At 36.1% G+C, this 11,721-nt stretch overlaps 1 protein-coding gene across 6 annotated transcripts; it reads left to right on the top strand.

Moving 5' to 3' along the window:
- Positions 1–336: 336 nt before the first annotated feature.
- On the top strand, positions 337–10,829 carry LOC130968884 (uncharacterized). 6 transcript variants are annotated; one of them, XM_057894362.1, is made up of 20 exons: positions 337–947; positions 1,060–1,148; positions 1,440–1,552; positions 1,655–1,709; positions 2,120–2,208; positions 2,510–2,576; positions 2,663–2,696; positions 2,954–3,054; positions 3,151–3,244; positions 3,335–3,414; positions 3,553–3,628; positions 3,756–3,799; positions 4,777–4,844; positions 5,738–5,823; positions 6,133–6,290; positions 6,390–7,722; positions 7,846–8,129; positions 9,085–9,291; positions 9,373–9,529; positions 10,338–10,829. In XM_057894362.1, exons 1-20 carry the CDS (start codon positions 836–838, stop codon positions 10,634–10,636), a joined length of 3,546 nt encoding a protein of 1,181 aa, XP_057750345.1. In that variant the 5' UTR covers positions 337–835; the 3' UTR covers positions 10,637–10,829. The 6 variants fall into 6 exon arrangements, with proteins under 6 accessions (XP_057750345.1, XP_057750344.1, XP_057750346.1 ...); XM_057894361.1 differs by having other exon boundaries at positions 2,663–2,725; positions 2,884–3,054; XM_057894363.1 differs by lacking the exons at positions 337–947; positions 1,060–1,148 and having other exon boundaries at positions 1,508–1,552; positions 1,655–1,750; positions 2,663–2,725; positions 2,884–3,054.
- The last annotated feature ends 892 nt before the right edge of the window (positions 10,830–11,721 follow it).

Raw genomic sequence — 11,721 nt, 5'->3', positions numbered from 1 at the left:
GAGCCGCAGTCTTACAAATGATTATTCTGATTACTAAAGATATAGTGTAACAGCCAAAAAATTATTATAGACAAAAAAATTATTTTAAAGTTGTTCCATTTTAAAAGTTAATAGAATCTGTAATGTCAATGTAAAATTACCAAATAAAGAAATTATTTTCTCTTATAACCTAGATAATTCTGAAAGTACTGAAATTAATGTAAAATCACCAAACCATTCATACTGGTTTGTTGGCGTGGTTTCGGTTTGGTTATAAGAATTTAGTTGGAAAGAAAAACCCAACAATCCCACCGTAAACCCCATTTCTCTCGGCTCCTGATCCAAAGCTACAAACCTGACTCCTCTTGTTTCCCACTAAACCCAACCTCCCAGTTCGCACGTGCCTCCATCTCTGCCCCCGACAGCACACTCTCCGGCACGTGGTTTTTGCCGTAACATCTTGCTTGCTTCACAGACTCACAGTTCACACCACCCTCCTCTTTTTCCTTTTCACGATTCCATCTTTCACAATTCCAAGTTTTGTACCTTAAAATTAAAAAATTAAAAATACTAAATAAAAATAAAAAAACAGATTAAAAAAAGCACCGACCCGAATATGTACATCAAAACCCGGTTAGCCAGTATATTTTTCCCCCCGTTTTTTTTTTCTTTCCCCATAATTATAATAATAATTTCAATATATGAATCTCCATTTGCATGATTTAATCTAAATCCAAAATCCAATGCAAATCTAATCTAATATACATAACGGTTCGGTTCTTCCACCGTTCCACGAGATTTTTTCTTCTTGTTAGGGGGGTGATTCCGAAGCTGGATCCAAAGGGAGGAGCTAGGCATGGAGTCGATCCTAGCGAGAGCTCTGGAGTACACTCTCAAGTATTGGCTCAAATCCTTCTCCAGAGAGCAGTTCAAGTTGCAGGGTCGCACTGTTCAGCTCTCCAATTTAGGTATTTCCACTTTGTAATTTATTTTGTATAATTTGTGTTAATTACAATAATAGTAACCATGATGATGATGATGATGATGATGATGATGATGATGATGATGATTATGGTTCAGATATAAATGGTGATGCATTGCATGCTAGCGTTGGATTGCCACCTGCACTCAATGTAACCACCGCCAAAGTTGGCAAATTGGAGATTATGGTTTGTGTTATCACTCTCTCACTATTTTTTTTTCTTTTTTAGGCTATGCTGTTTTGGTTCGTGAGAGTTACTAGTAAAATAGGTGGAAACTAGAAAAATGAAGATTTTGGAACTCAATGTTTTATGATTGTTTAGTTCAGCAATCATTAGCTCTTTCTAATTTTTATATCAATGTCATATTTAACCCTCTATGCTTATTTTATATAGCTTTTTTGACATTTTGCTTCTTCATTAGAAGTAGTTGTAATATAGTTTATGGTTTTGATTAAATTCATTGTGCGAGTTTTCTAGCTACCGTCAGTGAGCAGTGTGCAGATAGAGCCAATTTTTGTGCAAATTGATAGGCTGGATTTGGTTCTAAAGGAGAATTCTGATTATGAAAGGCCGCCTGAGAATCATGCTAGGTAGTGAAAATTCTTATCTTGCTGAAAGTTTCTGAGAAATCTTGTTGTACAGTGATGCTTTTTTCTCTTTAGCTAGTAAGTTTTTTATACTATTGTATGCAGCATCACGCCATCAAGTGCCTCTTCAAAGGGTAGTGGTTATGGTTTTGCTGATAAGGTTTGACACTATCACTACTAAGATTATGTTGTTTTGTGTGGGTGAGTAACATCTACCATGTGTATTTTACTAGTTATCTGATGCTTGTAGTTGTTAAACTTTACAATGGATGTACACAATTGAAAATGGAAATGAAGACAGAAAACTATTAACAGAGTTGGGAGATTTGAATTGATTCACTTCATGCCTTAGCTGGACTCCACATTTTTCTATCTTTCTCCATCCTTTCAACTTTAACGTTGTTGCTATTGATTGTTGAGAGATCCTTATGCAGCATAAAAATAAAGATCTATGAAGAGATACTAGTTTAGGATATGGATTAATAGTTTGTTGCAAATAGAAATAATTTGTCTGATGTGCATGTTCAATTTGAATGTTCCTCATTGCCACTGACTGTGGACTTCCATCAGATTTCAGATGGAATGACTATACAAATTCAAACAGTTAATTTATTACTTGAAACTCATGGGGGTGCCCGTCCCCAAGGGGGAGCAGCATGGTAAGTTCTTCTTACCAGTATTCTGAATTGGTTATCTACTTTAGTTTATTTATACTCTGCAGTCATTGTCATGTATCGATAAATTGAATTGAAATCAATATTTATATCTTCTTTGCTGGGTTTGGTCATTAGTGCAGTATTTGGTCTGCATTCATTGCAATAGAGTTTAATGATAGTGCATGTTTTTATGGGGTAGCTTTACAGATAAACCTGATGGACTGTTCGTCCTCTTTGACCGAAAAACTATGTTATAAATTCATCCGAAACTTATCCATAAGTATCCCTATATCTCTGGCTGTAGGGCACCTCCTATGGCATCTGTCACCATACGCAATTTGTTGCTGTATACCACAAATGAAAGCTGGGAGGTAATTATGTTTCGGCTCGTGCTTACAATTAATTTGGGACCCTCGGTATAAATATTATTGAAGATTTTTTCCGTTTGCATTATCAGGTTGTAAATCTTAAGGAGGCAAGGGAGTTCTCAAGTAATACGAAGTATATATATGTATTCAAAGTACTGCATTACGCCTTTCATTTTATATCTTATGTGTGTATGACTGATATTGGGATACATTACCTTCTAAATATTGATATTCTATATCATCTCTATCCATTCATTGGTATTTCTCACTATGTATAATAATTCTTATCCGCCCCCCTCCCTCTCTTCAGAAACTGGAGTGGGAATCTTTGTCTATTGATCTTTTGCCTCATCCTGACATGTTCACGGATGATACTTTAGGCCGCTCTCAAGAGCGAGCAAACATGAGAGATGATGATGGTGCAAAACGAGTATTCTTTGGAGGGGAGCGTTTTTTAGAAGGAATATCGGGAGAAGCATATGTATAGTTCCTCTAATTAACTTTATTATAATCTACTTTCTTCTAAAAGTTTAAGATTCCTGACTCATGAAATGTGACTGTGCTTGCTATTTCCCAGATCACAATTCAGAGAACAGTCTCCAACAGTCCACTTGGGCTTGAGGTTCAGTTGCACATCACAGAAGCTCTTTGCCCTGCATTAAGTGAGCCAGGTAATTAAACGGACACTTTTTACATGTGTCCACATTGAATCGATACAAGTGGCACAGATGATGTATGAAGTTAATATATTATGTGCGCAGGACTTCGTGCACTTCTCCGCTTTATGACAGGATTATCTGTCTGTCTAAACAGGGGAGATGTAAATTTGAAGGCCCAGAAGGTTTCAATTGCCTTAACTTTTCCCACCTTTGAGAAAATCAGTTTTCAGAAGCTTGTTTTTGGACAAAGCTCTTCTATTATTCTAGCTTTTTGAGTCGTCTTTGAATTTGAATCATACTTTGAATTTGAATCATAACAGCGATCTACTGAAGCTGCTGGGCGCTCTCTTGTCTCGGTTGTTGTGGACCATATATTTATTTGCATCAAAGATTCTGGTATATCTGCAACCTTTTACATTATTTGATTTTAATCTCCTTTACTCAGGATGAAATATCCTAGAGCTAATAGTTTATGCATATACATGGCATACAAAATGATCATACAATTGCCATTAATTTGCAGAGTTCCAGCTTGAACTATTAATGCAGTCCCTTTTTCTGTCTCGGGTAATTTCCTTGATTATATTCGTTTTTGTGTCTTTATTTATGAATCAATTTTCCCTTCCTGGTACTGTTTGCGTCACCTGTTGGTGCCATAGAATATGTATAGGGAAAGGAGGATTTATAACATGCATGGAATGATGTAAGTGTTTAAAAGTTAAAGAAAAATAAACCGAAAATATGAGTGCAAGCTATAATCTGCATGCAAAATAAAATTCCTAACCCTAATTAAAGTAATAAACATAGTACAATTGGCAAATGACAAATAACAAAATCCTTCCTTAATGACATTCCATATTATATTCTGAAGATCATTTTAAGGTACATTAAATATGCAGGATATATTGAATTTATTCTGAGATATTCTGACATTATTCTTCATAATCGATGCTACATTACTCTTATATCTAGTAGGTACAATATAATCAACTAGAAAAAGTTCCTCTAAAAGGAGAATGTAAGGGTGTATCCACCGTTGAATCATTTTGTGTTATGATTACAATACTTTTGTTGATCTAGAGGTACATAAACATAAACCGTTGCCTTCATATTTGAAAAGCAAGCTGACTCTAGAAGAATGTCTTCTTTACAAGAGGTATAGTGATGTTCATGAGGCCTTTGACAACAAGATAGGAGGTAACCATGGTTAATACCTTAGGGCATAGTTGTCTTGCATGTTCATGCAATTTATACTGGAAGTATTACTCAGTAAATTTGGAAATGTATTTGAATTTGGCTTGACGAGGTTAAAAATCTTTAGTTATTATCTTAGTATTCAAATCCCAGAGATGAGAAACTCCTTCTACATGTTTATCTTGGATGATCTTATTCAGCATTTGCTGATTAGAAATACATTAATGAAAAAATGTTTATATAATTCTCTCTGCATTGGCAAGTTGCCATATCTATTGGTCGTTTGATGTGCCATAGTTTTTCTGGCATCCCTTGGGGAATAATTAATTGTTTATATATTTTCCTTGCAGGCAAGTCTTTCGGAGGGAGAAAATGACAGTAGTTTGACCAGGATTACCATTGCAGGTCTATTTTTAAGGTTTGTGTTATATGCTCTGCCCGAATAACTATTGAAAGGAATAAGTAATTAACTAATCTTGTTTTGCTCATGGGTCTTTCACATTGTTTATCAGTGTTAATAGGACTTTAAGTTGAGTGGAAACTATATACAAACTAAACTAAAAGGGTTTAAATTAATATAGGATGTTTTGGTTTTAATCCCTCAAAAAAAATTTCTTGGTGTTTGTTACCATGTTTTTCCAATATTTGGTTCTTAGTCCTGCTGTTCTAAACTTTGATCATTGTAAGTCTAAACTCTCCAATATTAGTCCTTACATATATTGAAATTTTTTTTTTTTCGGTCCTTGTAAACCTTCTTTTGGATTTTATAATATTACCACGTAATAGTGCTGGCCTAATAATAGAGACCAAAAACATAATGCTGGAACAAAACTCAGACCCAAAGAAAGAAAAGGTTGAGGGACAAAGACCATAATGACTTATAGATATTAAAAATATCTTTAAGCCATCTGGGACAGGGTTGGTGTCTTGCTTCTACTTGGTGCATCTTGGAGAGGTTGGAAAGTTTTTATTGTTCTAATGAATATTGTCATGCTAATCTTTGTATTGAGGATCTCTTGTCCTCCACCTTGTTTGCATTATCCTTCTCCCCTAACATTAATATTTCTTCCTTTAACAAGGAAAGAAATGAAAAAGAAAAGGAAAAACATATTAGTGAATGTGAAAAATATTGGGAATGGGTGGTGGCCTGTGTGACACCTATAACTTTTGTTGTTAGATATATTTGGTTGGCTCTTGAGCAAATAATTTCATTCAAAATGGGAAACAAGAAAGCAAACTATTAGCAATGTGCCCTATTTGGTTGAAATAGTTTTCACTGTTACTAAATTGTATATGTTTCTTGAAATGCAGTGATAAGTTTTCACACCCGCCATGTACGTTAGTGCAGCCATCTATGCATTCTGTTAAAAGAGAGTCTTTTCATGTGCCAGAATTCGGTAATGCTTTATTAACTTAATTTTGCAATGCTGATAAGGATAATTTTGTTTCGGTGTTGTCCAGTAATGTGTTGTGAATTTAATGAAAAAGTTAGACAATGATAGCATTACATTTATTTAATATTACATAGCTTCACATTAGTGATAACAACAACAACAACAACAACAACAACAACAAAGCATTGTCCTACTAAATGAGGATTACTACAAGGTTCAAGTGACACCATTGTGCCTGTCACAAATGATGCCTGAACTCAGCCATTCCTTGCTTGATTAAATTTATTCAATCCCATTTTCTCCCTCCTGCAGCTAGAAGCTTTTGCCCTCCAATATATCCACTTGGAGAACAGCAGTGGCAATTGATTGAGGGAACTCCTCTAATCTGCCTTCATTCCCTTCAGATTGTGCCTTCACCACTTCCACCAGTTTTTGCTTCTCAAACAGTTATTGACTGTCAGCCTCTTATGGTATGTGTAATTTATTTCAACAAGTAACTGGCCTGCTGTGCCTATATATTTGCTACGGTCATAGATTATGTTCTTTATTGATCTTTCTTTATTTTCCAGATTCATCTTCAGGAAGAAGCTTGCCTTAGGATATCCTCTTTCTTAGCTGATAGAATTGTTGTCAATTCTGGTGATATTTTACCAGATTCCTCAGTAAACTCTCTTTTCTTCACTCTCAGTGGACTGGATATTATGGTTCCTTTGGACAAGGCCCAGTTGGATATTTCTAAAAGCAACACAGATAATGTAGTCCAAACCTCCTTTGCTGGTGCAAGGCTTCATATTGAAGACTTTTCATATATAGATTCGCCATCAATGAAACTAAGAATGCTGAAACTGGATAAGGATCCTGCTTGTTTCTGTCTTTGGGAAGGTCAACCAATTGATGCTAGCCAGAGAAAGTGGAGTGCCAGAGCAGCCCAGATTACTTTATCTCTGGAAGCATGTACTGGCCCACCTGCACGTCAAAATTCTCTTGGATGGACCACAGGACTATGGAGATGTGTTGTTCTCAAAGGTGCTTGGATTGAAGTAGCAATGACAACTGCTGATGGCAGTCCATTGTTAAAGGTTCCTCCTCCAGGAGGTATTGTGAGAGTTGGTGTTGCTTGTGAACAGTTTCTGTCCAATAGTTCTGTTGAACAATTATTTTTTATCTTGGATCTTTACGTGTATTTTGGGAGAGTTAGTGAGAAAATAGCAGTGGCTGGAAAAAGGAAACAATTGGAGGGCATTAAGAACAAATCTTCTAGCGAAAAGTTAATGGACATAACTCCTAGTGACAGTGCTGCAAGTTTAGCAGTTAAAGACCTTCAACTTCGATTTCTTGAGTCTTCACCATTGAATGTCGAGGGAATGCCTCTAGTGCAGTTTGTTGGAAATGATTTGTTAATTAGTGCCACTCATAGAACCTTTGGTGGTGTTATTGTTATTTCGTCCACCTCACGCTGGGAGAGTGTTCAGATAGATTGCGTGGATGCTGAGAAGCACATAGCAGGAGAGAATGGCTCATTCTTAAGTTCTGGAGAAAATATTCCTTCAAGCAGTGGAGACTGTCAACTGAGAACTGTATTCTGGATACATAACAAGAAGAACCATCTATTGAACAGAAATGCTCCTTCAATCCCTTTTCTGGATGTAAACATGGTGCATGTTATCCCATTGGGGGAACAAGATACAGAGTCTCATTGTTTGAACGGCTCAGCTTCTGTATCTGGTATTCGTCTTGGTGGGGGAATGAACTATGCTGAAGTCCTTCTACATCAATTTGGAATACTTGGTCCTGATGGTGGTCCTGGGAAGGGTCTTTGTAAAGGCTTAGAAAAGTTACAGGCAGGACCATTGGCAACAATTTTCAAGACAACGCCTCCCGATGTTGATAATTCAGAAGACGGTATGAACAGTGTTACCTGATTTTTCATAGCCAATATATTTGCTATATGTTGTGATTTCTTCTTTGTTCATGTTCTGTGTTTGTTTTTATAAATTGTTTGCTTATTAGTCAATTTTATGCCAGGAAGTTTGAGCAAAGGGAAAGAAACCAGTTTTCCAAAATTGAAGAAGCCAGATAATGTGGATATAACCATAGAATTGAGAGACTGGTTATTTGCTCTTGAAGGGGCACAAGAGATGGCTGAAAGGTGGTGCATATCTAGCCCAGAAAATGTAAGTAGAGAAGAGAGGTGTTGGCACACAACTTTCCAAAGTTTACAAGTAATTACAAGAAGCAGCCCAAAGAATGTTCCGGGTGAAAAAGCGCTAGCACGTAGAAAACAACAGTATCCTGTGGAACGGGTTACAGTAAGGACACAATTATTTCTTCTTCAATATTTAGTGCTATTTATCTATAAGTCGCAGCACCACTCTTTGGAATTAAGGATTTTGTTGATGCTTTGAAGAATATAGTATTTTTTTTTTCAATTCATTTTATCCGACAGCATATCCAGATAGATTTTCCACGTTGCGGTTAATGATTTAATTAGTCTTGCATAAACAACATTGAGAAACTTGGCTAGTTTATTTCTAAATTGAATTTGTGCCCTTGGTATACTAAAATTATAATATAACGGAATACTAAATTCAATCTATGGCTGCTTGGATGTCGAGTCAGTGGCTGCAATTTTTGTTTATTCTGTCTGACATACTCTTGTCAAAAATCAATTTGGAATTATTATTTTAACTATGACTTTAATCATCAATCCATGTCAATAAGATTCAATAACATTTTGACACTAGTTATTGATTTCCTAACTCTTCTGTCTTGGAACTAGCAGTGTAGAGGTTTGCAATAAAGCACAACATGGGAAATTAAAGTGAAATGGAAGAAGCTGAGTGATGCTATGAGTGTTATTTTTGATAAAAATCTACCACTCAAGTTTAAAGAGAGAAAATTTATGGCACAGCTAGACTTGAGAAAAAGTTGGGTTAGTGGAAGTTCTAGTAAGTAGATTAGATTAGGCTGAGGGTAGCTTCATAGTGAAAGATAGGGGGAGACCAAGCACACCTACATGAAAAAGCATTTAGATGAATTTAGATTTTTACGATAAGACATGGTCCATAAGAAGACACTAGCGTAGTCCATGCAATCGAGCTTACAGACTGAGATAAGGTTTAGTGGAACGGTTGTCAACAATTGTTTACTTGCACTGGAAGTCTTAAAAATAAACTGAAACTCAGATACTAATTGATGATAACGCCGTGCAATTTGTCGTTGTCTTTCCTGTTATTAAGGTGTGTTCTGTCGTACCTCTTACAGGTTGGAATCCAAGGGCTGCAGATCATGAAGCCGCAGAGACCGAAAGAGATTCATTTGTCAAAATCAATTGCAAATGGTGCTAAAGAAGTTAACAGCACTGCTACGGGAATTTGTCTTCAGCTGGATTTGGTATCAAGTGAGGATAATGTTGAAGTTGAAATGGCTAATTGGGAAGTGGAAAATTTAAAGTTCACTGTTAAGCAACCGGTAATGGGAATTCGATATTTAATCATAACCTCATTGTCTCTCTCTCTATTATCATTGTGTGATTAAGATTTTACTATGCAGATAGAGGTGATTTTAACCAGTGATGAGGCCCAACACCTTACTTTTCTGTGCAAATCTGAAGTTGATTCCATGGGCCGGATAGCAGCTGGAATTCTAAGAGTGCTTAAGCTCGAAGGTTCGGTTGGCCATTCTGTAATGGATCAACTAGGCAACTTAGGTATGGTGCCAAATTTTCTCACTTATATATGCTTTTATTTAATAATAAATCCTTATTAAGTTATAGTGGCGATCATTCGTTGCTACATAAATGTTTCATCTTTAGGAAAGCTATGAAGGAAAAAAGATGCATTTAAGATGTTGACTGTAGTATTCTTGATTGACAATGGATTTTAGTGAGGCTTAGTGTATGGATCAAAGATGTTGACATTGAGGGTTTCAAACAGAGAAGGAGAGAGGAAGAGAATAAAGACTACGAAATAATATTAAATACACTAATATGATTATGTTGTGTTGTGTTACAACGGAACAGTAATTCTATATAATAGAAGGAAAACCCTAATCATACATAAGGAAATGATCTTGCAATAAAAGATAATACCAAAACTAATACTAAGATATTTGATATTCTAGAGAAATGAAGATATTATATGATATATTCGTTTTTCTAATAAAAGAAAATAATGTTTTAAGAAGACTAGCTTAAAATTCTTTATTCTTTAGGAAAACCGAAAATTGTCTCAAAAGTCAAAACCAAGGTATCTCGATTATGTGGTTGTTAAAGTGATCTAACTTCGGCTGGCAATCATATTTGATTTACTAGAAAGATATTGTTTTTTTTTAACTTATGCACATGGTGAAATTTGAACTATATTTGTGCTAGCTACTCTGCTCACTAATTGTGGACCTAGTAAACTGTAACTCTGAGCACATTATAGAACATGGGCTATCTTTTAATATTACAGTCTTTTTATCAAACTCGTACGTTTTCCATTATCTTTCTTTAGTTACTTCTTGATGGCATGCAGGAAGTGAAGGCATTGACAAGATTTTCTCTCCTAAGCACAGCAGAGATGATAGTGTCCACAATAGAGGATTTTGTCCATCACCGAAGCTGGTAAGCAAAAGCTTGCACAAATCGACGATGGAACCGACGTTAACTTTGCTCGAGGAAGCAGTTGCAGATTCACAGGAAAAGATCAATGCCTTAATCAGTGATTTTGGTATTTCAGAGTCCTCTGGGCAGCAACTTACCATTGCTAAAGAACTCGGTCAAAAGATTGAATCAATGGAGGGTTTATTGAAGCAATTACGGAATAAAACTTAAGACCCATTAATATTTGTATGTAATTAGAATTTATGATTGTCCTTTTTCTTTATTGATATATTTTACATAAGTCACAATTCATTTTGTATATAGCAAAGAAGATCATATTGCTGAGTGTTGTATAAAATAGAAATTTGGACTCTTCATTATTGTAAGAAAAATTTTGTTTGGTTGAGCCTGTATTGCTAAATAATTTTTGGTAGCTTTCCGTTATCTCATGAAATTTTCTTTTGGGCGTTTTAATTTTTTCATGTGTAATACTGTATTTAGAAAATATTTAATTAATATTTATTAAGTTAAAATTGTTTTAGATAATGGATAGTATGTTTACTGTGTTCATTTATATTGTGTGAATATATGCCCTACAATAATACAGAGAAATGTTAAAGTCACCATAAAGGATTTGCTGTATTCAGAAATGTTAGAGTCACCATAATGGACCCAATAATAAGTTATTGAGAAAAGGACAAATAGGTCCTGACTTTTTTTTTTTGCGAACATTTTTATATTTAAGGAATGAAAAATATATTCATGTTTCTGATTTTTTTAAAATGTGGGCAAATTTACTTTTCCGTTGAAGTCATTCCGTTGGATGGATCTGACAGAAAACATTGACGTGGCAAATGTAGTGCTGACTTGGCTGTTATGGGATGACACATGACCTATAGTTTTTGAAAAAGAAGATATATTAATTCCCACGCACAAAAACCACACCGTTTCACCTTTTTTAATCCCTTTTGCATTACCCACAAACCCCCTTTTTTCTTGTGTCTCCCACGACTCCCACCGACCATGGAGCATGCCGGTTTCCACCGTCAAAGACACCGTTGATTGCCCCATGTATATCCTCCACTACCACCGTGTCTCACTGCTCTGTGCTAGTCTCATCGTCGCGCTCCCAAGGGAAGACCGCTGCCGTCAGTAGGGGTGGCTTGGCCACAATCGAAGAAGCGACAGAACCAACCTCTGCAAGGATCGCCGTCGGAACTCAGCGCTGCCTCCACATGACTGTTCGGTGCTCCTCGTGTCGCGACAACGCCGTCGCGAAGCACACCCGTGGAACCACTCGCGACGCTGTCCTCGCC

This window comes from Arachis stenosperma, chromosome 3 (assembly GCF_014773155.1).
Source record: "Arachis stenosperma cultivar V10309 chromosome 3, arast.V10309.gnm1.PFL2, whole genome shotgun sequence".
Taxonomy (NCBI): domain Eukaryota; kingdom Viridiplantae; phylum Streptophyta; class Magnoliopsida; order Fabales; family Fabaceae; genus Arachis; species Arachis stenosperma.
Note: the sequence above shows the minus strand (reverse complement) of the source record. Positions and strands in the feature narration are given on the sequence as shown.